This window comes from Chelonoidis abingdonii, chromosome 2, assembly GCF_003597395.2.
Source record: "Chelonoidis abingdonii isolate Lonesome George chromosome 2, CheloAbing_2.0, whole genome shotgun sequence".
NCBI classification, from domain to species: domain Eukaryota; kingdom Metazoa; phylum Chordata; order Testudines; family Testudinidae; genus Chelonoidis; species Chelonoidis abingdonii.
The window spans coordinates 183992050-184019939 of NC_133770.1; the positions used below are offsets into that span (position 1 = coordinate 183992050).

The window sequence follows — 27890 nt, forward strand, 5'->3', positions numbered from 1 at the left end:
TTTCCATCTAAACAATTCTGAGGTCAGAGTCAAGATTGTGGTAGAGGTGGGCAGCCTGTGAGTGTGTGGGTGTTCTGCTGTTTGGGTGCTGAGATGTGTGCGTGGTTTCAGGTGGCTGTAGCTATTAGTGTTATCTTTACTGGTGGTGTCTTGAATCATCAGTGATTGCACTGACAGGAAATACGTTGTACTACACAGCCCCCAGAGAGACTTATTAATTGGCAGCAGTCACAGCTGGGGTTGCAAGGGAGACTAAACCCAGCATTGAAAGGAGACTGGATGTAGTTGTAGAACAGTGTCACTCTGCTAGCTTGTTTGATTTTTATGCTGTTACTTTGTATCTCTTGTACTTTAGTTTGTTCATAATAAATAAATATTAAAGTTAATTAAAAAGCCACATTTAACTAATTTCAGGAGTGGGAGATGTGACATGTCATGTATTAAAGCCAAGTCCTGCAGCCCTTATATTTGTCCAACTCCCATAGATGTGATGTGAGTTTTGAGTGTGCCCTGTACTCATTGCAGGATCTGGTCCTGAAAGCTGCAAATATAAATGAAGGGAAGACTGGTCTGCTTCCTTATTTGGCCTTGTCTACAAATGAAAATTATACAGAGTTAGCTAAATTGGATCATTATCATTTATTTATTTATTTATTAGTTGTATTGCGGTAGCGCCTGGGATCCCCCACTATCGATCAGGAAACCAGAGTGCTAGGTGCTGTACAAACACAGAACATAAATTCAGTCCCTGTCCCAAAGAGCTTACAGTAAACTGAATTAGTTTATCAATGCAATTGTCTTGTGTTGCTATTCTAATCTCAGTTTAAGTGGCCCTTATATTGATTTGATTCCTTAGCAACTTAAGCTAAATCAATGTAAGGCACTCTTAAGCTGAAATAAGAGTTTTGTGCATAAGAAGATTCCATTCATTTAACTAATTCAGTTACTATAAACCAGTTTAGTTAAATTTGGTACAATTTTCTCAAGTAGATAAGGCTTCAGTCTCCTCTCTTTAATAACTTTACTGTGCAAAATGTCATTCTAGCACATGAATGTCCATTGGACAAAAGACTCCTACATCTAGGGCTGGCCTTAGGCACCGTGGGGCCTAATTCAAAGGAGCTGCTGCCAAAGTCCCAGCTCAAGTGCTTCCACGGAGGAAGGTCCCTCTGCCGAAATGCTGCCAAAGACAGTGGCAACAATTAAGCTACCACCGCCGACAGTGCCAGGACTTCAGCGACAGCTCAATCGGCTGCCGGTGCCTTCAGCAGCATTTCAGCAGAGGGACCTTCCTCCGAGGCAGTGATTGAGCTACTGCCGAAGACAGTGGCAGGACTTCGGCAGCAGCTCCTTCAGTATGTTGCGGGGCCCGATTCCGGGGAATTGGCTGAATTGCCCTAAAGCCAGCCCTGCCTATATCAAGGATTTGGTATACTAGAAACACAACCATCAGAGCAGTACAGTGAAAAAACCAGCACTGCCTCAAATATCTCCAAACATCTCAGCTTTGCACTGATTTTTCATTTTGATAAATACTCTGCTTTATCTCGCCATTTTTCTATGAATAGGAAATCATTATCATGTGTCAGTGTGCTCTTCTGCTGACATTATAGTTTAATTGTGCTTGAGTTTGTTTCAAATGGCTGTGGTTTTTAGGGCTTCATTCCAGAAATGGAGGCACTCTCTTAAAACCACAGGTGTGTTGTCCTAGTGAGATCTACTTCAGGCACTTGACTACATGAAGCAGATCAGGACTTAAACTGATTGTGTAGCACTTTAAAACCAAGATTTTCCCATTGTTCTTCAGTTGGAATCATTTGTACCTTTCCTGCTTTCCCACAGGGTGAGAGAATGCTTACTTAATGATCTGATAATTAGAGTACAAATGCTGTAATAGCACCATAGAAAAATGTGCAAAAATGAACTGCGGTAGCAAGAGTTAAATACATATCTATAAGAATGCAAACCTTTCCCTTTGTACAGCATCCAGTATAAACCAGAGAACCCTGGGGCCAGATCCTCAGCTGACATAAGTCAGTGGAGATCTGTTGATTTACACAAGCTGAAGATCTGGCCCCTCATCATTTTGAGGATGGAATTGGATAAAGGGAAACTAGTGATGGATGGCTAGATGCCTCAAGAGACTGGAAAGGCCTGGCACAGAGTGAACTTTGCTTCTAGGTCATTGATTTAAATCCAGTTCAGGTTGAAAGTGACTGAAAGCGTTTGTTTTTCTTAATCCAGCTTCCAGTGGACAAATCCACTAACTCTTACTATACCTATATGTCACAAACCACCGGCAGTTGACACCATTGTAATGGCGTTCTCAGCAGAAAGACTGAGACCTAAATGAACATGTAAATCAAACTACATTTCGCCTCTAGAATGATTCCTCCAGCTCAACCCTGAGGGACATTGGTGGGAAAGTTTTGGACTGCTGCTGTGAATGTGAGAACGGAGTATTTCAGTCTCCAGAACTGTTAATCTGGAACCTTTTCAGAAGCCATAAATTCCCCCATGAATTTGTATGGCGATGCGGAGAAATGTATTGATATTAAAACATGCTTTCCTGAAGAGCTTACCACTCTGAGTGAGAATTAACCTGAAAGTATAAAACACAAAAAAAGTTTTAGGGGAAAAACAATTGCACTAAAACATGGCATCCCTCACTGTATGCACTACGTATAAATCAGCTAAGGAAAACTCTCTAGCTTTGTTGTTTCTTGTTTGTTGCCTTGTTTTGTAGGTACTGAAAATGCTGCATAATTAGTGCCATGATGGTATGAGTTAATTTAATGCCAGCACTAGATTTCATGCTGTGGATCGTTTTCAGGTGCTTTTGCCACCATATGCAGTACGTACTTTCTCAACTAATTGTGTATACCTCAGCTTGATATTAACTGAAGTTTGCACACTAGAAGAGAAATTAAGGAAAGACTGCCTATTTGGGAAAGCATTAAGACAAGTGTATAGCATTATGGATGTGCTTGACTCCTGTCCTGAAAAAGCATGGCTTTAAGCACATGCTTAAGTACTTTTCTTAATTGGAGTCTTTATGAGGAATGAAATGTTTTTATTTTAGGAAAATATGGATATTTGTAGAATTTTTACACATCGTCATCTTTGCTTGTGCATGTGTGAGCATAGATCTGAATAATCTTGAGGGTACTGTTCTTGTTCAGCTGGAGATGTAGCATTCCGATGTGCAATGACTTGAACTTGCAGGAGATGATTTTTGAAGACCATTCTTTGTTGATGATGAAGCCGATTCCTCCAATGGTTCCTGCCCCTATGGAAGAATTCTATCAGGAGCTTGAGGAAATCCTTCCTCAAAAATCCACATAAATGATTGCGATGGGAGATTTCAATGCCGAAGTTGGAAGAGAGAAAGAAGGTGAAAAGTTCATTCGAAGGTACGGCATCGGTGAATGGAATCCAGGAGGACAGCAACTGGCAACTCTGGCAGAGACGAAAGAAATGTTCATTGGTAACACCTGGTTTAAGAAGAAGACCATGAGAAGGTGGACATGGATTGTGCCCAATGTGAAGAACAAGAATGAGATTGACTATATTCTGATCGATAAGCAGCGTATCGTACAAGACATCTCAGTAGTACCATCATTTAACATTGGTAGTGACCATCGCTTGCTCAGAGCATGGCTTAACTTCAGTGAAAAGGTGGAGAAGAAAGTGCTACACATGGCAAATCAGAGACAGCAGCCAAAAATATTCAATGAGGCCGTCTTGACAGCAAACATTTCCAAGGAAGACTGGAGTCTTATAGATAACTGAGATGAGGATTATAAAAACTTCACTATAAATTGAGGCAATGTATGAAATTAGCTGAGAAAGAAAGACCAAAGGGAAGAATCTCAGAGAAAATGTGGAATTTGCTAGAGAAGCGGAGGAATATGGAGCAAAATGATGGTGACAAACTTGAGTACTCCCTCCTCTGCATGTTGATAAGAAGACTAAAGGAGGACTTTGAGAAGTATCAAAAAGAAAGGCTCTTAAAGACAGCTGAAGATCACAGAAAACTCAAAAAATGCAAAAGGGAATTGCCAGTGTACAGGTCAACAATAATGGTGCTGAAGAACAGGGACAGAAAACCAGTAATTGACAGAACAGGGTTGGAAGCCATCTGCAAAGATTTCAAACTGAACTGTTTGCATCTCAGATAAATGTCCCAGTAACAACACTTCAACAGACCAACAAGCATATGCTCCCAGTCCCTGTCAGCAAAGTTCAACATGCAGTTCATCAAATGAAGGAAGGAAAAGCCCCAGGTAAAGATGGACTGACAATCAAAATGATAAGAGCTAGAGGCCAAGACCTCTGGGAGGTTTGCTCAGAGGTTTAGCCGTTAAATGGAAATGCAGAAGATACCATCTGGCTGGAAGGAGTCCAACACTATTCTGCTGTACAAGAAGGGAGATTGTGCAAATCTAAAGAACTATCGTCCAATATGTCTGTTCTCACGTCTACAAGCTGTTCACCAAAATAATAAACTGACTCTCACAGAGTCTGGACGAGCATCAACTGAGAGGGCAGGCAGGCTTTCAAAGGAATTTCAGAACAATGGACCATATTTTCACTATAAACAAACTATTGGAATGCTCAAGGGAATACGAATTCCCTTTATGTATTGCCTTCATCAACTATGAAAAAGCATTAGACAGTGTAGAGATCAATGCAGTGTTGAAAGCTCTTGCAAAGTAGGGTATCAACACAAACTAAATCAAACTATTAAAGGAAGCAAATTCTGACTGCAGTACAGATATAACTTTATTTAATACCCCTCTTCGCATCCCAGTTAACAAAGGTATGAAACAAGGAGACACAGTTTCACTGGAACTCTTCACAGCCTGCATCAAAATGGTAATGAGGCATATGAATTTGAAGGGTGGAAGCAACATCAACGGAAAGCAGTTAAACCATCTCAGATTCATGGATGATATTGTGTTGATCGCCAAAAATACTATTAAACTGCAGAAAATGCTGCGAGAACTCAACACAAAAAGTAGCCAAGTTGGACTGAAAACTAACCGCTCCAAAACTAAATGTATGTGGTCTGATACCTTGCCAAAAGCCCAAATAGCAATCAAGGGAGAACAAATAGAAGAAGTTGAGTAATATGTTCATTTGGGCCAAAAATTAACATGCGCCACAATCAGGAAAGTGAACTCTTGTGAAGAAAGTAAGCAGGTTGATGTGCGTTCAATTCTATCAAGGATATTCTCCAAGGAAAAATCAACAAGGCAACATGTGCCAGCCTCTTCAAATCAACAGTGCTACGAGCAATGTTGTACAGCAGCGAAACATGGCCGCACATGGAGAAGGAAGACCAGGATACGAGAAGAATGGAAGACGTGTTGTGATCAGTGCAATCTATATGGGGGCTGAAGGACCAATCAATCAAGGTGATGGATATTTGTTTAATGGTACAACTTTACCCAAAATGAATGTTAGTGTCTTTTGAGCAATTAAGACATAAGTATGGTGTTCTCAACAACTGTTTCATCAGAATTTTTCAGGTGCAGCATTGAATGAGGGATTATCTGTCACCATTAAGTGGGAATACTGGACAGAGTTAATTTTCATTATTATCGTAGGGATTGCTGAATATGTTTCATATTTTTGATATTTGACTTTCTTCTAAATCCAATTATTAGTCAATCCCATTTTAAGTGTATGGATTAAAGAATTTTCTGACACTACAATTTAATATTAGTGACTTTACCAGTTTCATTTCTGAGCTTTTAAATTAAATAGAAACAGGATTCTGGAAAGACTATCTGAAAAGGACAGGGCATTTACTTTAGAACTTCTGTGCAGGCTCTTTCTATCAACTCATTTGTATTTTTGCTTGAGAGGTCGGATGTTTTCTTTCCTGTCCATTTTAAATGAAAACCCCATGTTCTTTCTGGCTGAGGAACGTGTAGATGACAGTGAGAAGAGGTATGTGACACTGATGGGGAGCTGAAATAATCCTAGCAACAGCATGTGACCCAAAGCAGGACATTCCCCCTTTTATAAGACAATCACAAAACTAGCCTCCAGCAGCCTACCTACCTGCTTCTGGAGGTGACTTTAGCACTAGGGCACCATTTATATATGCCAGGCTGGTCTAAAAAAATAACCACATAAATGCTTAAGAAACTATGTATAGACAGAACTAAATTTAACATATACTCTGGAGAGAGAGTGCACTTTTCACTCACCACATCAGATGTACTACTGATGTCTCCAGAGAAAAGCTAACCAAAAGTGATTCAGTAAATAGACCTCAAGTATTTTATTTGATCATGCTCTTTTGATACCTAGATGGCTCCAGAACTCTGACAAAGCCCCCAAAAGTGGAGCTTGTTTACAAAGTTTGTTTGTATGAGAAAACTGTTGGGTTTTAGATGAATCCAAAGATACTACAATGACTGTTAGCCATTCCACACACATTGTAGGAACAGGACCTATTTAAACTTACATACAGAAGGTGGGCGATAGCTCATTTTGCAAAGAGAGGAAGAACGTTTGTTTGAAAATGAATATAAGAACTGAATGCACATTGATAGGCACGTGAGTAGCGTGCTGCCCCACTAAAATAATACTAGCTCACGTATTACAATCCAGAGGAAAACTAAACGCAAAAGGCACCATCAGTGTTTGAAAGAAAGATTATGCCTGCTGAGAGTTCTCCAGAAACTGTGATCATAAAGGGTGAGAGGATCACTGGAAAAAATGGTAAAAGAGCAAGGAGAGAAAAATCAACATTTTCACTGTGCAGATGAAAAGAAAGAAAAGAAACAGCAAACTGAATAAAATTAATGACTAATTGAAGGAATGCTGTCAAAAATTCTATGCTGAATCTCAGAACCATTAAGAAGTCTAGCAGGTCTGAAACAGTACATGCACATACTGCAATTAACAGTGCTAGAAGAATAACAAAATCCATTACACCCTCCACACACCCCAAACCTGCCAAAAAAAAAAAACCAACCCAGCGCACACACCCTGGAGAAAATGGACTTCTAGTTGTCTTCTACAGAATAATCACAGAAAACTGGCCCCCTTGCTGTCAGATACCTTAAATATGCCATGAATCAAGGTCACCTACAGTGTCATTGCTTATGAAAAATACTATGAATAATAGCATCCAACTTTTAAAAAGCAGGAGACCCTGAACAATGGGCAAATTAGAAGGTTGTTGAACTGTGATTTTAAGATTCTAACCAAGGCTGATAGTGTGCTGAAGTGGAGTCGGGGGGCTCCTGGGAGCCCCTTGTTAAAATGTTGTCCGGAAGCTGAAGAGAGGATGGAGTGCTCTGATGGAGTTCATTCTCCTGTCTGGAGACTGCTAAATCATCCCAGACAGAAATGACAGCCCTGAAATTCATATAAATACTTCTGAAGAGCAACCTTTGTCTTTGCAAAGGACCAGCAGGTTTCAAAAGGCCCAGTGTTTTCAAAATATTCCCAGATAAGGAGACCTCCAGACTCCTCTGACATCTTGACTGTGATATGCGAATGGCAGTCTAAATATATTCAGCATATTATTAATTTATTATGTAATATATGCATTACAGTCAGGACTTTGGACATAACCTAGATCAGCACCCCATAGGGCTAGCTCTGTAGAAACACATAATAGGAGACCACCCCCTGCCCTCTTCCCCTCCAGGAGCTTACAGTCTGTGAGGCCCTTATTTTGTTTACCAAATGGATTAGCCACCATCCTGGGTCTTGATCATAAGAGTGTTTGTTTAAATGGGGAACAAATTAATAATTTTTTTAGCCTCTTACTCTTGGTCTCTGCAGCATATACGCTTATAGGGTTTATCTTGGATAAAGCGGAAAATATTTGTGGGCAACCCTTATCAAAATATTGATAGCCCATCACTGGCTAAACTCTGTGGCCTTTTTATACCACACTGTAAATGAAGTGGGTTTATATGAAGGAAAGCCTTTTTTTTGTCATTTTTTTAAGAAAGTACTTGCAAATTACTAAATAGATTATCATTGGCATAAGACCTGTATTGCTTTGAATTTGTCTCCTTTACTAAGCAAGGAATACCTTTCATTTATCTTGCTGTATGCTTCTCCCTAGACAGAATATGGCCTGGAAAAGGAATGTATAGAATTGATTAAAATTTACAGTTTCCTACCTCTGCAACAGCTATTGTTCAACAATAACCCTTTATGCTGAAGAGGAACAGGCTAGTCTTCCCCTTAGCCCCAGAAGATTGTGTGTGCTAGCTATAGAACCTCTGGTACAATACTAAAACAAAAGCAGATCTACAGAAAATATTTACGGGGATGAAACAATATAAACTCAGCAAGTATCTCAGCATGTTTGTGCAAGACAGACCATGTTAACAAATGATGGAAAGGAGACCGACAGGTGGAAATGTCATTTCTGAATGCCTCATCAAAGTAATCCTCTCTGCAGACCCGTATCCATAATGCTAAGTAAGATGTTTGTTAAACAAGTTGCAAATTCCTAGCACAATACAAATTGCCAAGCAAAGGAAATGAACTTACCCATGCAGCAGCTGGGTACATAGCAAAGAGCTGGAAAGGCTTCTGATACCGTAGACTGATATAGACACTTGATACAGTTAGAGACTGTGGGCTTATCTGTGTCTCGCTTACTCATTTGACACTAGTTTCACTGCATTGACTTCTTTGGAGTTCAGTGTTGCCCAGCTCTCATGATTTTATCATGTGTCTAGTGATAGATGGAGTTTTTCTAAAAGGACCAACTCCTGCATTTGAGAGTCTCTCAGCTTTCATTTGGAAAAAAAAAAGGTTCCTACCCCTAGTGGCTGCAGAGACAAGGTTGAAAGCATGCACTTTAAAGGTTCAAAACCTAAAAAACAAATAAAAAGAATCCGAAATTCATAAGATTTTAAATAATCTCCTTAGTTTCAGGCTGGGATTTGCAGTACAGGGAGTTAACCCTGATTAATGCCAGTGTAACTCAGCATAGAATCAAGCCCTCTAGTTCAAACTCTGCTTGCAGTTAGGCTGGTGTAAATCCAAAGCAGTAGTAGTATTTATTATTTGTATTGCAATAGCACCTAGGCGCTGCAGTGATGGAGCAGGCCCCCACTGTTTGGCACTGTACAAATACGTAAAAAGACAGTTCCTGCCTGGAAGAGCTTCCAGTCTGAGTAACTCCATTGACTCATGAGTACCACTGAGTTTCTCTGCGTTTACACTGGTGTAATTGAGAGCAGAATTTGGTCTTCTAGCTAAAGCACTGAACTCGGAAAAAATTAATGTCAAAAGCAGAAATGGAATACTGGTTTTGTATAGTGCCCAGAATAATGGCGTCCTAGTCGGGGACTTGGGCCCATAGGTGCTACAATAATACAAATAATAAATATTAATGAAAGGAATAAATAAGATTACATGTAAGATAAGAAATCAATGGCCAAAGGCCTGAAAAAGTTACCAGAAAGCTGGCTGTAACAAATACTTCATATAAAGTTTGTTCTGTGTAGGAATCTTCAAAATGAAGCCCTCTTTGTTGAAACAATAAAAATGATGTTCCCGCTTCTTGAATTTAAATGCCCCCACCCTGCTTCTAGGAAAGTCTGTGTCTCCATTTTATTAGCAGTCAGTCCTGAATTAAATCAGCCTTCTCATAAATGGAATATACAGAAAAATTATCCATGAGGTTGTAAAACTAGATTATGTGGTTTGTATAGGAGCTTTAGTAAAATACCATCACATTTCCTCCCCAGTCTGATGATGCCTGTGCAGCTGCATTGGACATTGTGACCAAAACAGTTAATATCTGCACTCAGCCAGATTGTATGGGGTGCTTGTGAGCACTGCTCTTTGTAATCAGGAATTTTAAAACCAGCAGAATCAAAAGGAAAGGGTTTATTCCCTTTTTGCCTCACAGCTGGTCAGATTGTGGTGACAGAGTTACAGGATATAGTTACATATTGTTTTGCTCTTAATACAATGTAGTCTATGTTGCATTTTCAACTGAAAAGCTTTTAAAATATAATATAAATCAAACACAAGTAAACAGACTGCTTTTTGAACATTTTATAAAAAAAGTTTCACGTAGGAAAGAATTCACGATTTTGTTTCATACCTAAAAATTTTCCCAGGGGAGAATATCCTCAGAACTCTCCTAAACTAGCTATTGCTTTTGGCACTCAGCATGACCGGCCATGCAGATGCCTGAGGGTGAAAACGTATGAAATGCCATTGTACATCTGCTTGATCAACCCATTGTTTTTCCATAAATAAACTAACAGTTTTAAGATCTCTCATATTTGCTGCAAGAAGGGAAGAAAATCCCAGTATATATTGAGTAAACGTTAGCATGGCATGAGATTCTGTTCTAACAGTCTGAGGATGCTATAGTTCATAACCCACAGCAACAAGAAGATAAGAGTAATTTTTTAGTGTGCCTCTGAACACCCCAAGGTGCTGTCTTCACTTCACATATATTGCACTAAAATTTGATCAAATATACTGAGCCAGCAGATGCTAAAGCACAACCCTACAGGCTACTGGGTATATAAAGTGATGGCTTTCCAAAAATAAACACAGACAGTAACAGTTACATGTTTGCACAGGTGTGTATGTGACAGAGAGATGTATCTTATGTCAGTTTCATTAATAAGAAATTGGTATGCCCGTGTTCCAATAGCAATCTATTTTATCTGTTATGTTTATAAACCATTAGTAAATTGGGATTGATTTTTTTTTATACACAGATTAGGCCTGGCATTGTCCTAGAGAGGGAAGTAAATTATCTGTAAATGTAAATTAATATTATTGCCAGGTATAAATCATATTTAGGCTGGGCATGAAGGCAAACACAGAACAGCATTCCACCACTGATTATTTAATCTCTGTGACCAGGGCAGGGGGACTTTGGGGTGAACCTGAACCCTGGTGATCAGTGATTTGATTCTGTTCTAGCTAGGTTGTTCTTGCAGACATTTCAAACAAAAAAAAGTAAAAAGCATTAAATTATGGCTCCATGGCATCATCTTCATTAGGCCACTATTTAGTGGTTTTAGGTAGCTACTTTGGCACTGATCCAGAATGTCAGTTGTTCAAGTTACTATGACACAGTACTAAATTCAGAGTTGAAAGTACATTCTAGGGTGGTGATGATGACACATAGTAAGTCTCTTCTCACCCCCTGCCCTTCATCAGCCCATTTATCATGTCACTAATGACAATGTAAAATGATCATTTTATCTAAGTAGAGGAGCGTTGCTGCTGTGGGATGTGAACTTCTTTCTTTATGACCTGCTAAAGACAAAGAGCCACATCACCATAGCTCCACTGGGCCTGATCTACCCAAGACGAAGATCTGACCCAAAGGATCCAGCCAGCAAGATAGGACTTTTCTAAAGTTACTTATCCCTTTAAAATTTATTTTTGAATATTTTAAAACTACAAATATAGAAACTAAAATAAATAGTGAACATCACTTCAGATTCTCCCTTAACAGCAACAAAGGAATAATAAGTGGTTACAATGGGCCCACATAACAAGCCCAGGAAACAGTAATGAACAGAATGAAGACATGACAAGACAGTATGCACTGGATGATGGTTACTGAAGAGAGTCCATGGAAATAAGGAGTTGCTGTAGTGCCTAGGATACTTTAAAGTAATTTCTTTTACAGTGGCAGATGCTTTTGTATAGCTCAGATGGCTTTTTTTTCATTTCCTCTTTGTGAAGATGAGCGCACACCAATTCCTCAATTTGGGTTGAATTTCTTAACAATAAGCTCTGCATACTGCAGCAAATGTTTCTTTGTATTTGCTGGCATAGTTTAGTTCTGATCCTAATGAAGCTCAAGTCAGGAAAGTGGGATCATGTTAGCTTAGGGAGTTTTATGACTGCATTTCAGGTGTGAACTCAGAGATAAAAGGACTGAAGAAGAACTGTTTATCATGACTAATGGCACTTAACAATTGAATTCGTGAGAGATGCAGTTTTCACTCATCTTCAAACTTTTTCCCAGTGTGAAAGCTTGTTATTTTCAACATTTTTTGAATAGCTCCAATAGATTTGCTCAGGTCATTGTATTAACTGGGATTCAAGAGTTTGATTGACACCCTAGTGAGAATAAGCTGTGCCACAAATGAGGAGCTTGAGACATAGCTGATTAAAATAGACCTTCTTTGTGAAGTACAAAAACAAGCATTCTGCTACTCAAATGAAGCAATCACCAAAAGAAATAAAGATGTACCCTCCATGGGTGGAGTAGTGTAAGAAAATATGATGGTGCTTTGGTAATGGAAAAGGACATCTACTTTTGTGCATTGTGCCTGTGTCTTTTAAAGGTTTTTTAAAAGATCAGCATGAGCAGTCAAGTGGCATGGAGATGTATTGAGAATGAAATATCCCTAGCCTTGTTCCAGTCATGGATGACCCAGCAGCATCAGGGAGCTAGTATTTTTGGAAAACAGGAGGATGGCAGGGAGCAGCGACATCCTCAGCTGGTGTAAATAGGTCCAGCTCCATTGAAGGCAAGAGGGATGAGCCAATTTATACCAAGTGAGGATCTGGCCCAAAAGTTCCAAAATTAAATTATGATGTTGCTTAATCATTATACAGGCCTTGCTACAAAATATGTTCCCCAATATGTTCAAAACTCTGATTTCTACCTTCCCACCAACTCACCCCAGTAAAGTCGTCCTCCAGGGCAAAGTGCACTCCAACTCATTTTCAGTGGTTAAAAAAGCAAGTGTTCCTTGATGAAGGGTTTATTTCCTCTATGCCACTTTTGACCAAGCTTTTGCTAACTCACTTGGAGCTCTGTACAAGACAATCATTCATCTGCATTTGATGTTCTGTCTGAATAGCTGGGGTGTTCCATGAGTAATCAGCTTTTTTTCTTGCATCTATCTTTTCCAAGTAGGTATGAATAGGTAGCTTATAAAATTCACTTGCCCGTATCTCTCTCCTTCCACTATACATCCCATCATGCCATCCAAACCCCAATCAATAACATTTTGAAACTTTTTTCCCCTCATTTTTTCTCTCCAAAAATGGGGAGACTGCAACATTAAAACCAGTTTCAGCCTGTTTTTTAATTGTGAGTGTACAACTGTGTACCTACTTTATGTGCACACTGCTGCATAAAGGTACAGAGATCATTGCCCATCTGGGTGTGCACAATCATTTGTACAATCACACAATAGCTTCCATTGTGGTCATGCAGTTACACACACACACACACACACAGTCACATCTGGACTCAGTCCTGGAGTCATTCCAGGCTGATGTGGTTTAAAAGAGTTGATATTGGAGGCACCAGAAAAATCAGAACAAGAAATACAAGTTCAGTTTCAAGTAGCATTCAAACAGTATGAACCTTCTTGACAAGTATAATTATCCAGTGCATTACAGTGGCAAAGTCTTATTTCCATTCTTTCCTCTAGCAGACAAGGCAGGCTGTGTGCCTTGCCACAGGAAAAGGAGGTGGTTCATTATCACCGCTTCATCTGTCAAGCATTCCAGCAGTGCTTGCACACTTCAGTTTCATAAAAGTTGCCTGCAGGGATTATATACAGTATATTCTGGAAAGCAGATGTCCAGTGGCTTGTTGGTTTCAAAGGTATACATGGGAGGTAGGTGTGCAACTTCCGCTGACTTTCAGCGGGAGCTGGGCACCTTACTGCCCTTTGTATCTTTTGTAAATCCCCCTGGCAGCCCATAGAGACCAAATCAGACCGTCTTTATCCAAGCATTATTTGTGATTATTTATTGGAACTTGCATCAGAAACTTCCTGTAACCTCTGTGCTGGTGGACAGAATAGATTCTGAACCTGCAGTAGGTATAAAAATGTCAAAGATAAAGCTGCCCATGAAATAATTGTCAGAGAAAATGTGGTGATACTTTGTGACTGATCTGTTATTAGCTAGTCATATTTTATTTTGTTGATAATCCACTGTAACTTTTAAGATGATATTTCTTTCAAAATAGCTTCAAGGGAGAAGTACTTCAGTCACAGTACTTTGATTTAAATCACCAATTTTAATCATGATATAAATCAGTAAGCAAGAAACCTTGATTTCAATAACTGATTTTAATCTTGGTTTGTATTTGTACGTTAGCTATTTTTCTAAAGAAAGTTTAATTCTCATTGGTTGGTATAACCATTAAAATGTGTCCGCTTGCAACTAAATACAGCCTTTAAACTAAATTTTGTACTTCTTTTTGCTAACCAGAATATGCTATATCTATAGATGTTTATTTAAGCAATTATATAGGTTAGCATATTTATTCAGATCCTTAATTGCTACAGTATTATGTTAGAAAATGGTGAATGACACATTTCCTGTTTAGTAGATGAAGATAATTTTGTGGTAATTTGATAAAGTTTTTGGCAGAAAATTGGAATTCATTAAAAATACACAAAAGCAGCCTTTTAAAATAGTTGATTAGTTACATAAAACTACCTTAAATTCCAGGGTATGTGGGGGGAAAGAAGATTGTTAATCGCAACATGCTTTGCATTTTAAACTAATAGAATCATTAAACAAAGGAAGCATTAACTGTAATTAGTGGATTGTTTCTGGTTGCTATGGTCACAAGACGCCTATCTTCATCTTTAGGTGCCTAGATACCTTTGAAAACCTGCTCCCATGTCCAGCAAGTGTTTAGAAATAGTAGATCTCATCAAGAAATACATGCTTTCCTGCTTTTGCAACTCCCAATTGGTTTCTCAACATTGAATGAATTAGTCCTGGATTGCAGTGGAGAAGTGCACATTTCTAATTACCAATGCTGAGTTAAAATGAAATACTACATTTTTTTAAATCTTGCTAGGCAGCATCTGTTGCTGGCACGTGTTGGAGACAAATACTGGACAAGATGGACCTTCAGTCTGATCTGTTCTGGCAATTCATATGTTCCTGTCTTCAGTACAGATTTCTTTCTCCCCCCCGTGTGCATGTGCACACACATGTATACACACACTTTTCATTTAAAGGTTAAAAATGTCAGAAATTCTTTCAACTAAAGCCTGAAGTTGTTGGTCAATATTTTAATAGTGCAATATTAACATCTCTGTATTAATTTATCCACTTATTCTTCATGTCTGTGCTCTTTTAAACCATTAGAATTTTGGTGCCTATAAATGTCAGTGTTGATAAAATATGTAACATTTATCTTGGTCCATAATAGTAACATAAAATATGAAATGTTTCTGGCATTAAGACTCAGACTTAGTAAAATAAGACAATCTCTCAAGCTTCATCCACATCCCACTCACTTGTAATGTCACAGTAGATTTTTTTGCAAACATTTGTAATAGGTCATCCTTTTTTTTTTTTTGCAGGTTTTGATCATTGGTGAAATCAGGTTCTTTGCAGAGAAGATATAGATAGGATCTGTTGGTTTATCCAGGATTCTTGATTATAGCAACCATAGTATCCCAATGGCCTGTGATTCACAGGTTGTATGTAACAAGGCTATATCTATTTTTATACATACACAGAGGGCCACCACTTGTGGTTCTGACCCATATGCATCTTGATTGCTTATGGCAAGGGATAGCTCAATGGTTTGAGCATTAGCCTGCTAAACCTAGGGTTGTGAGCTCAATCCTTGAGGGGGCCGTTTGGAGCAAAAATCTGTCTGGGGATTGGTCCTGCTTTGAGCAGGGGTTGGACTAGATGACCTCCTGAGGTCCCTTCCAACCCTAATGGACTATGGGAACCTACGCTTGCAGCCATGCAATTAATGATAGCATTATCATTGCCTCACTTAATGAAGGGAGATTACAAACCATTCTTAATAAAATCATTGTTTATCCCATGTATTATTGTGTTAAACTAGTTAACATTGTGGCAAACAAACCAGATTTGGCCCAGTCATCCCGTAAAACTTAAATGGGAATTCCACACACATGCATCTCGGGTGACAATTGGTCCGATACAGCCAGATGTTTAGCTAGTGGAAATCAACATTGACTTCAATGTAGCTCTACTGATTTACATCAACTGAGTGTCTAATCCATGTTTCTGTATTTGTGCAACTACCGTACATATAATTTCTCAGCAAACAACCTAACTTCCTGAGCTCCAAGTAGTATGTCAATTGCTCAAAGCAGGCTACCACAAATATTAATTTTGCTGTTGTCAGACTGTAGAGAGTATAAAATCAACAATATGGGTAAATGTCATGTTTGACAGTAATAGTTAAATGATCTCCCCACTTTCTCTTTAATGTAAAACCTGATGGTAGCTGTGTTTAACTGTTCTGGGAATTGTGCCCAGAAGGACTCATTATGTGAGTAAAGGACTTTTAAAATACAAAAGCACTAAACATCTATTTTCCTGAATAAAATTCTAGAAAGAGGAACATTGCAGAGGAGCAAACTCAACCTTGACTTCGAATAAAACTTTGTGATAAGTACAAAGCTATAGTGGAGCATTTCAGCATGTTTTTATCTCTTCAGCTGATCTTCATCATATTGTATTTCACGAATGCTTTCTCTTTTCTACTTGATTGTATTGCTATGGTGTGATCTTGAACCTTAGCTGGAAATTTGATGAAATTGTGGAAAGGTCCTGGATGTAAATCCCATCTGCTCTGGGATCACCTATATCATGAGTGTATTTAGCTGTAGAGTGAATAGATGGGAAATAACAAAATGAGGCATTGCTAACCTAGTGGATCAGGATTACAAACACATGTGAAATGTTTGGTGAAGAGGGTTTTCAAAGGTTTTAGAGACAGACGCTGTACAATATGCCAGATGAAATACCTGATTTTGTTTCATTCATTTTTCTCATTGCAAGAGTGTGTAATCAGATCTCTGTTTATTGCACTGAAAAAAATTATTTCTAAAACAATGTGGAGAAACTTTGAGGTTCATGATTCCATTTATGTATATCAGGGAAGGCAGGTATTATTATTGGGTGGACGGAACAATTGGGGGCAGGGGAGGAGCCAAGAAACCAATTAACTCTTGATTCTGAAATCTGTACAGACTTTTGCATTGACTTGAGTGTCCTGCCCCTTTCCAGGGATACCATAACATGATATTGTTGTGTATGTGATCTCTATAAGACTAAAGCAGCACAGAGCTTTCAAACTACATTTTAAGATGTTGATGTGAAATCAAGGGTCAGACAGACTAGTTGGATAGCCTCATAATTAATTTGGATCATTAGGACTTTAATTCTTTAGTATTCTCCAAATCCTTTACCTGAAATACAAATATTTCCCTTGTTTATGCTCCCCCTGATCTCAGACTTTCTACCATTTGTAATTTATGGGGATACCTGAATCTCATCTCTGCAGTACAGGCAGGAAGTTGTCCCTAACCCGCATTCTGCCAACACACACAAACTGTCTCACCCAAGTTCACTGGAGCTAACTAGAAGACGTACTAGCACATGGGTGTTACTTTAACTCAGGCTGATAATCTATCCCCTTTCTAGTAAGGATGTAAGATAAGGAAACTGCAGAAGTTGCACAATGGGTCAAATTCATTTCTGGCATAACTCTAGTTCACGGAGATCCACCAGAGATGAATTCTCATTGCCTCCATGTAAAAGTATTGATTGTTAGACAATGGCTGACAAAGCCTGCAATCCTGGCTTTTTCTTACTGACTTCAAGTAAAGCTACTGGGCAAGCACTAATGAGGCAGCCTCCTGCCTAATCCTATTGTCCATATCAATACTTGGTTAGCTATATAATGGAAGGAAAATAAAAAACAAAAAGAAATGAGAAGGAAGGAGCAAATTAGCTGGCTGAATGATCATTATCATTATTAGTCAAAATTACAGCTCTCTAGGATCCAATCTCACATTTTCAAGGCGTACCAAACAAATTATGATGATACATTAGATTAGATGTCACTGGATGGTGGGGGGGTCATTAAAGGTAGGTGGAAAAACAATTTGATATATTACACTAATAAATACAGGACATTAATTAATTAGGCCTGATACTATAATGGGTCTCAGTGTGGGTGCAAGGCTCTGCCCATACAGAGCTCCTGGCAGGATCACAATCTTAGTAACTAACAATAGTAAAATGTGTATTTAAATGAGAACTAACTGTCACAGGCCTGTTCAGTTGGAATTTTTCATTTTCTATACAGAAATCTCTCCTATTAACTACAAGATTTAATAAGGCACAATATTACCCTATTTATTCTAGTATATGTAACCCACACACTTCCTGGTGAAGTGTTCTGTTCCATCTAGTGGCACTGAGACCACTTAGAGAGAGAGATTAATAAATTGGCTTAACAGGCATATGGCTTTTAGCTCATGTAGTAGGGGTTTCATGCGCTAAGCTCCATGGGTGCCAGGTTTGATCCCACCTGCCCATGACCCAGGGTCTATCGGTGTAACATATAATTATCATGTTATTGTGTAATATGTTAAATTCTACTATACAACAAGAATGGGGTTTTAGCAAATGATAGCCCAGAAAAATCTAATCTTGTTTCCTTCATGTTAACACTGTGAACTGAAAATATTGTTCGTCTCGGAGCTGCCTCTTGTTTGTCTATGTCCTTCTGGTAGTGGTGTGCTCCATAACGAATGCAGTAGTCCTGGTATAGTCTCAGAGGAGTCGTATACAAAGGAACTATCACCCCTCCACTCTATGCAAGTGGTGCCTTTACAGGCCAAAATCACATCGGCCTTTTTTGCTCCCCACCATCAACCCTAGTCTCCTTTAGGATTACTGCTTTCCAGATTTCTCCCTCTGTGCGTTGGGTTATTTTTACCCAGGTGTACTACATTAATTTGCATTTTTCCAGTATGAATTACATTGAGTCATTTCCTACCCATATTTCTAACTGCTGTAGGTAACTTTGCAGAATTTCTCTGTCCTCACTGATATTTGCAACAACTTCCAGTTTAATGCTGTCCACAGATTGAATTAATGTGCTTTTTGCTCCAACTTCCAGACCACTAACAAAGACGATAAAAATATTTCCTGTGATTTCAGAGAGATCATATGAAGCAGAGATGGGAAACGACCTTCTAAGTTATCTGCTCCATTCCCCTTTCAATGAAGGTGCGTTCCATTCATTCTATCGTTTGTATTGCCTGCAGCATGATACACCTAATTTAAGTCAAAAATCTTGTACTGTGTGGTTTGTCCAGCCAATCAGCTTTCATTTGTGGCAGGCTTTAACTCATCGTAGGACTCAGGAAAGAGACACATGCTTCCATTACATTGATAAACAGTGTGAGATTCAATGCTGTGAAAGAGTCTTCCTCATTCTTAAAAAGAAGCATAAATTTACTTACACATTGTAAAACAGAAAAAATATAGACTCTATAGTGTCTTTGCCTCTGGACACAAATGCCCAGATACCATGATGTTGGCTGCAAGAGGGATGGATAGGAAATTTGATATTGGGTTATGTATGTTTGTTTGTTTTTCAGTTTCAAATAAGAGCTCATTCATTCTTCTAGGCATTTAATGATCTTGAAACAATATCAAAATAATTTAACAATATCAACAATATAATCGAGTTGAATGCACACATTATGCAGGCTTGCCCACCTCCTCAAAAACCTAACAAGCCTTGTCCAACATGTACTCTTCAAACCACCCCCCTTCCTCATACTTGGGGGGAGGCGTATATGAGTTTTTGCAGGAGCCTGGACACTTAGCAGAGTTGGGCTCTGGTGGGTCAAGAACTAGAGCAAATTACAGAGATGAAGAACCCATATAGGAGAAAGTTTTCCCAGCAGCCACCAATCACTTAAATCAAGGTGATTGTATCTTGAGCCTGTGAGGGGGTAAACCCCACACCAGATAGGAAATGGTTAAAGAGCAGCCTTGAGGTCAGTTATCCCCACTCTACTATATCTGTTCTGAGTGTTAGATTTAAGATGAGGAAAGCCCAGAAATTGAGGGCTGTTGGAAAGGAGAGCAGATAGGCTGTTCCTCTGTGGGGCAAGGAGCTTGGCTCAGACCACAGGTGCTGGAACAATTTGTATAGTGGGAGTGCTGACTGAGAGCCATTGAACCAAACTGTAAACTTTTTATATAATGGAAACCATTTCAAGCCAGGGGGTGCGGGAGAACCCCTAGTTCTAGCACCTATGGCCCAGACCAGGGATTGTAAGAGGACTATAGCTTGCTAGAGCCTTTGCAAAGAGGGTAGGCCTGGCCTGGCCTGGCGTGGATAACTGATTAGAGAAGAGCCAAGGATCCAGTCTCTAAGTGGGAAGGCAAGCTGTTATAGCTAGGAGCCTGCCTGTGAGGGCTGAAGGCTGGGCCTCACTGGACTGTTTTGTATGTTTTGTTTTGTATGTTTGTGTGGCTTTGAACTAAGTGACTCTGTTACCCCAAAAGGGATTGAGTGCTTTAAAGTAGGCTTGGCTGGAAAGCCAAGCTCACCTGTGTGGCTGGAGTAGGCCAAAGAGTATTGTGCGGAAACTGATGCCAGGTCCCAGCAAATATTGCACCCATCACGAAGGGACACTGAGGGACAAAGAGAAACTATCCCAGAGCCCCTCACCTAGCCAGCTGATTCATAGCCACACAGGGAAAGAAGAAGTCTCTTAGGCTGCATGGTTCTAACCCACAAATAGCATTAATGGTTAAAACTGACACTTTGGATTCCACCTGGAAACTAACAACCAGCTAGTACAGTCTATGAAGTACTGGTGGTCTATGATCGTGATATGATGCTCCACTCAATAAGTTATTAGCTGCGTTCTGCACTCACTTCACTTTCTGAGCCATCTCTGTGTGTAGCTCCATATCAATCATATTGCAATAGTCTAGTCTTGGCGTTACAAAGGCTAACGTTCACCTCTAGGCTGTCTGTTCTAATTCATCTCAAGTTGGTAGCCATTATTGTTTGATGGTTGGTCAATGGGCTTGTTTTGAGATATATTAAAAGTCTCGTTCCAGAGGACCAGCCAGGGGCGGCTCTAGCTTTTTTGCCGCCCCAAGCACGGCAGGTAGGCTGCCTTCAGCAGCTTGTCTGCGGGAGGTCCCCAGTCACACGGATTTGGCATACCCACTGCTGAATTGCTGCCAAATCCGCGGGACCGGCGGACCTCCCGCAGGCAAGCCACCGAAGGCGGCCTGACTGCTGCCCTCGCAGGGGCTGGCAGGGCGCTCCCCGCGGCTTGCCACCCCAGGCACGTGCTTGGAGCGCTGGTGCCTGGAGCCGCTGCTGGGACCAGGATCCTCTTCCTCTAAACCAGCATTTTAATTGTCACTCTTGCTGGCAGTTTCAGTAGTGAGGTCAGGGACCGAATGGATGTGGAGACTGAACTTCTCTCCCTTTAAAACTATGCTTGCTTGCTGATTGACTGATTGACTGATTGATAGCACCTAGGAGCCTTTACTTTGCTTCTCTTACTGTTTCCAATCAGGAGAGGGAGCAAAAGTATCAAAATATTCTGAGAAGAACTTCTCTTGTTTTATTTCACACTCAACTCAAACTAGGAAAACTGGTAATCCAGCTCACGTGCTCTCACACACATACACAAGCCACATTCTTGCATGTTTTCCAATCTGTTTTCTTGAACCACATATAGACTAAGTCTTCTGAGGTTTATTTTAGTCATATGTCCTCAATAGTCTATGTCCAAGTTAACATGCTTCATAATCTAATCATATACACCTGTGCTGTTGAAAGTGCCAATGTTTGAAAGGTTAGATCAAATAACTAATACTTTTTTGAGCAAATTGTATTTCTCTCCATTTACTTTCCATTTGCTTTATGTTGTAAAAGCTTTCAAAGTCATGTAATAGCTACTAAGGCAAGGAGATGGCTTATCTGGTTGTTAATAGGGTTGTCACTCAAAAACTTAGGAAAAGCAAGTTTAGCAGCAGTCTTAGTATTTAAATAATGCTGGAAAATAAAAGGTGCAAAGCCATCAGATCATTGGAGCACGTGACTATGTAAAAGCTGTACATTTAGGAAGATCATCAGCAGTGGTGCAAGTAGAAATCATTTCTTGTCGGCACACTGCACTCATGGGAGGGACACAAAGGGGAAGGCACGTGACCCCCCACATGACTCCTCCCTGCCTTGGGCCCCGCACTCTCCCCGTTCCCTCCCCATGGTCCACATCCATCTCACGTCACCGGAAGGGGAGGGGGAGCTCTGTCCTCCTCCTGCTGTGGTGGAGACTTCTGCTGTATAGACCCCAGACAGGAAGATTCAGGAGATGCGGCTGCATGGAAGGACTGGCGGTGAGGCTGGGGGCTGTACAACAGCTGCGCCGGAGGAGCTGCTGGCATTCTGCTTCATTCTCCGCTGCGGTTCCCAGTGGGGAAAGGAGCAAAACACTGGCAGTTCCTCCGGCGTGGCTGCTATACTGCCCCCAGCCCTGTTCTCCAACGGGACTGCTGTACAGATGGAGGAAATGCAGCTCTGTGGAAGAGCAAGGAGCAGGGCGGGGGTGGGGCTCCTCCTCCGTCTTTCTGGTACGTCGTACCAGCTATAAATGTCTTACTGGTACGACGTACCGGACCATACCACCGTATTTGCACCACTGATCATCAGTGTTCAATGTTAGAAGATGGCTTACGTGTTTGTCGGTGTCAAATATTTGTTCTTTGCTGTTTCTACAAACTAGATTCATTTGAAGGCATATAGCTGCAAAACCAGCTGGTTTTGTAGCTATCTTGAGAACTTAAAAACAACTTTGAGACTCTTCTCCATTGAGAACTAACAAGTGGGAATGGGCGGGCGGGCAGCGGGGGTATTTTTAAAGATTCTTCCTTATCCCTATTAGATTCTGGATCCCTATCTAATCTAGTGCTGCTTTCTGGTGCGAGTGAACAGTGGCCTACGGACACCACCATAGTCAAGGAGGGAGGACAAATGACTCCCTCCTTGCTATCCTGGGATCTCCAAGGTCTGGCAAATTCTCCTCATCATGAGTCTTTGCTTTCCTCTTCCTAGCCTTCAGGCTACTACCCTCCCTTTTCTGCAATATCAGGGTCAAGAAAAACTCTTCTGAGCTCCATAAGGGCTAGGTATTAATGCTATTGCATTATACTGGTGCAGCTGGCCAACACCAGAAGGCTCTGTGTATGGGAGGGAGTCAGCCAGTTGCCCCTTGATGCCTCAAAGAGGTCACAGGCCACTGCCACCAGCTGCTCAGAAAAGAGCACTAGATAGGGAGGGGCTGGTGTAGTTATGCATCAGGAAGTTATGGGGAGGCAAGGAAAGATCCCACTCCCTTTCTAGAGATTTGTGAATTTCAGCCTAACATTTGTGTGCACTAACATTTGCTTAGGTGACGCAACCTGAAATCAGGTAAGTTATATAATGCTCAGTAAGCAGTCAGGTCTGTCAGGAGAAGGCAGCACAGCATTGTATTAGCAGTGAGTCTGCTCCAGATGCTGAAAATATTGGCTTCACACTGAACATACTCACCATAAACATTAGCATAGTCATAGCCTGAACAACATTGCCTCATCACATTTGTGTGGTCAGTCCCCCACTAGTAACTTGATACTTACCCTCACCAGCTTTGCCTGATCTTAGATTGCATTCCTAAAGTAATTCTGATATATCTTTTTAGACTTCTAGCCCCTAGCGGCTGAAACCAACACAATACAAAAACTAGCACTCCAGTATGTACTAACAGAACAAAAAACTGAATGAACAATCTGCATGTAAACTGCTTTAAACGTAATATTTTTACAGCAAATACTGTTTCCAATAATTGTGTTACTTTTTGTGGACCTTAGCTATAAAATACCCACCTGAGAGCGTTTTCTCTTCCATTCCTCCTATTTTTCTGTAGGGAGTCTAATTGGTACAATACCTGTAGCACTCTGGCAGTGTACTTCATCTTCCCCAATACGCCCACCCTTTGTCATTTGTATGGCTAGAATCATTCCATCCTGCAGCTCATTACCAAATATGGTGTCAAATGTAAGGTGGTCTGAAGAAATAAAAATAGCACATGCAGTGGGCCCACACTGAACCCTGACAAGCAAAATACATGTTTTTTCCTTCCCCCACGCCATCTTCAAAATGTTTCTGTAAAAATATAAAGGTTCATTAGGATTAATGAAGACTGTGGAATTTTCTACTGCAGTAGTAAAGGAAAACATTTTGATTTGAAGTCGTACAGCTTTTGTGTGAATGTAGCATGCACACAAGCAACAAGATTGCTAGCACTGGAGATTAAAATCCTCTCTCCATAAAGTAGTAGTGCAAGTGTCCTTACTCTATCCAGGTGATGTTTATAAGCAGGATCATCTCTAAAATTGAGAGGATCATTCTGTATGTGTGCCAGTTAGCTGCCAATTGTGAGGGTGTTTTAGTTTCTTACCCATAGTGGAAGGGCTGAGTCTCTGGCCCACACATAGTAGGTGGATAAGTGGTTCATCTGCCAGCATGCATATGGTGTTTATAAATCATTTGTGGCCCATATTATAAATGTTAGATGGGGTAAGGTAATGACTGTCTAGAGTATAGGTGAAGGATGGGGAAGGATACAAGAGCAGAGTTAAGGCTGATGTTGGAACCATCTTCTACTGTCTAGAGGTTGTTTGTGGTGTGGGATTCCATAAACATTGTTTTAATGGGCAATATGTTCCCAACACTGACTTTCTTAATCAAGTCTTTTATCTCGGAATTTCATCCTTATTTTTAAGTGGGGGCGGAGGGAGAACTAGTCCTAACTCAAAACTTGTTGAATGGATTTTGCGTGTTGACTTAGTAAGACCAGTGTTTCAGAAAGACTGCTTGGGAGAGTTGGAAGTTGTGCTAGAAGAATTTGTAACTTCCATAAAGCATCCAGTGTTGTTGCTGGGCATTACAAGGGGGTACAAGTAACTGGTTTGAGCAGAGCCATATTTCATACATCACTGAAATTACAAGTACCACCATCATCTGAAGAGGCCCGTTTTAATACTTTATGCTCACCATTGTATCCTGAAGTGTGGAGACTCTAAAAGTGGGTAGGCAAAACTGACACCTCATACCATGAGCAGATTCCCTGGGCAAACATTTGTAATTTGTAATTACTATATTTGTTTTAACCATGTTCTAAAACTAAGTGAATCTTAGATCATTCTATTTAAGTTTACAGACTAGGCTGAGTCTGTCGCAAAAGCCATAAAGTCTGACAGTCATGCCACCATAGCTCCATAAACATAGTTAGAGTTCCTTGCTGGGGTCCAGTGATTTGAGCTGCCACCTCATCCGTAATAGATTTAATATGGTAGTGCATTCAAAATTTCTAGTCTTCAGTTGTCAGCAGGGAAGAACATTTTACCACGATAGTCACAGAAACAACAGTAGTTTTGTATCTTTAGCCACGAGCTATATTACTTCATTTTTCCCTTGGTGTTGAAGAATCATTACTGGGGAAATGAAATCTACCCCCCCACAGACACACACACTCTGTCCAGCTTGGGATAAACATGGCAAAAGAGAGTAGTACTTGGAAGAATGGGTGGATGATCTGTGAATTTTCTTATGTGTTTTAAAGCAAAAATCCTAGTGACAAAAAGCTCAGATAGATTTCCGTTTTGTAGTGTCTCCCCACAAAGAATTTTTTTTAATGTAAGCATAGATAGGGTGGAGCTTTTTAACTGTCACAGGATTTAACAGATACTACAATTGCCATGGAATATATAAGTCCTCCTAACATTAAAGAATTTGACTTTGGCTAACATTTTAAAAATTATTCAGTGTTCCTACTAGTGACCCAATGTATGAGTTTTCCATGAGGCCTGACTATTAGCATTATTTTGACCTCTGTTAACAATGTCGTTTCTGAATTATGAAGGTGACATTTTTGAAAAGTGAAAGGTCGCTATTTTCCCCCTTGAAGTCCTATCATTTGAAAACTCCCTTCCTACGCTATGTCCCCCCTTCCCCCAACTTGCCTTACACTAACCAGAAGATATTCAACATATTATAATAACAAAGAAGTGGAGAAGGGAGGGTTTTCTAATCAGGCTTGCAATAGAAACGGGTTCAGCTTGAATGGTAGAATCACTAGCACTTTTCGTCTCTAGGTCTCAGTGCTCTTTACAAAGCATTATTCCTGTTTTACAGAGGAGAAACAGAGATGCAATGTCTTTCCCAAGGCCACACAGCGAGTCAGTGAGAACAGAGAACAGAATTGGGGCTCCTGACTCTGTCTTGGACACTATCCATTGGACCACACTGTAGTGTCACTATAACCCAGGATTCGTGGGGTGGGGAAGAGAGGAAGCTATTATCACTTTAGTTAATGGTATCAAACAGTTTCATCCACTTGAAATAAGTCAGATAACAAAAACAGAGGGTGTCTATTTAATTAATTCATTAGCCTGGACATAATGAGGCTGGTAGATGTACATCCAGCTCAGACCAAGTTAAGATGATTTATAGCGCTTATGCAGTGTAATACAAAGCTCTTTAAATCACCTTATTTAAAGGTAAAGTCAGACAGACCCATAGTGGCTGCCAATCACTAATCATACATTGACATGGGCAGTGCCCCTCACAGCTTGTTATCATCACACGCTGGAATTATGAGAGGGGAACTTGACAGGCTGACTCCATGTAAGTCCCTGGATTTTTTTCAGACTGGAAACAAAGAGAACATTTCAACAAGTTCTCAGGTAATTAGTGAGAATAATGGGACTGCATTTTCTAGAAGCAGATGGGGGAAAAAAACTCAAAAATCCTTCCATTAAAAATAATCACATGGGAATCTTTTACAGGGATTTGCTAAGATTTTAATTATAAATGTCCTTGTCTACAGCAAAGCTATTATGGCCCAGCAAAGCTTCCTGATGTACTGAGGAGTCAAACCTCCGTGGCCCTCTCTGGATCAAGCTTCCCTCCCTAAAGCGAGAATAGCAAAGATTAAAACAAAGAACTCCTGTGGTTCTGTAAGGGGCATAAACCGATCTTTAATTCAGGAGGTTGGGGATAAACTTTCCCTGGCAACAGGAGATCCCATAACTCCTCATTCCTGCTCCAGCTCACAATGTGGATCCCAAGGAGCTGCTCCTCCTTCTCCCTCTATGCCCTATTTCTGGGCAATCTCATTTGTAAACACAGCTTCTGCTGTCCCCTTTGACTCATCCCTCTCTCTAGACCCACACAGCCAGGCCATGTCTGAATCATGCTACTCCTTTCTACACAACATCTTTCTCATCTGGCCTTTCCTTTTTGCCCATGCAGGTACAACTCTGGTTCAGACCCTCATTATCTCATCTCTGGACTGCTGCCCATGACAAATGCCTTCTATCTGTTGAAAAAACGGGTGCAAAGACAATTTACCTGGCTCATTGCCTTGACCATGTCTCTCTCACACATATCCCTTTGCAACTTTGCCCTGGCTCATCCTTCTCAAACAATTTATCTTCATTTTTAAGGTCCTTCCTGGCTTAGACCCACCCTCTGATATGGTACAGAGCTATCAACTCCATCTCAGCTCTGTAAATAATGCTACCTTTATCACCCGCTAGTCCAATTTTTCATCAAACACCTTTCTGTTTCTTCTCTGCTGCCCTTATTCATTGGAGGAGCTCTTAGCAAGGAGCCATAAAGCCACTACATTATCTTCCTTCAAAACTCTCCTTAAAACTCATCTTTGCTGTGATGCCCACAAAACACTTGATAATTGTTAGGCAACTGGTGTGTAATGGCTTCTGTTAAGAACACTGTTAGTAATGATCTCACTGTTCCAATATTCTTTCCACTGTCTGTATTTTATACTCATCTGTTGTTCATGTTCTTACTTAAGATTGTAAGCACTTTGGGCCCAGAACAGTGTTTCTACACATGAATACAGTGACCAGCACAATGAGATCCAAATCCTGTAGGCGCTAATGCAATACAAACAAGTAGTAACAATAAGAAATGCACACTTCCTGGCAATTCCCTGTGAAGCAGCTCTTAATGACCACTCTTGGAGACAGACTAGATG

At 40.3% G+C, this 27890-nt stretch overlaps 1 protein-coding gene across 7 annotated transcripts in view; it reads left to right on the forward strand.

Moving 5' to 3' along the window:
- The window catches only part of PHACTR1 (phosphatase and actin regulator 1), a 479385-nt gene that overhangs the window by 121533 nt on the left and 329962 nt on the right, over nucleotides 1–27890 (forward strand). For 5 of the 7 annotated variants that reach the window (XR_004375470.2, XR_004375469.2, XM_032793286.2 and 2 more), the window contains exon 4: nucleotides 18967–19035. The exons of the other annotated variants lie outside the window; for them this stretch is intronic. Coding sequence is in view for 3 of the 5 variants with exons in the window: in XM_032793286.2 (XP_032649177.1) it covers nucleotides 18967–19035 (69 nt within the window). In the remaining 2 variants the exon portion in view is untranslated. The remainder of the gene's footprint in view (nucleotides 1–18966; nucleotides 19036–27890) is intronic. 7 annotated transcript variants of the gene reach the window in all.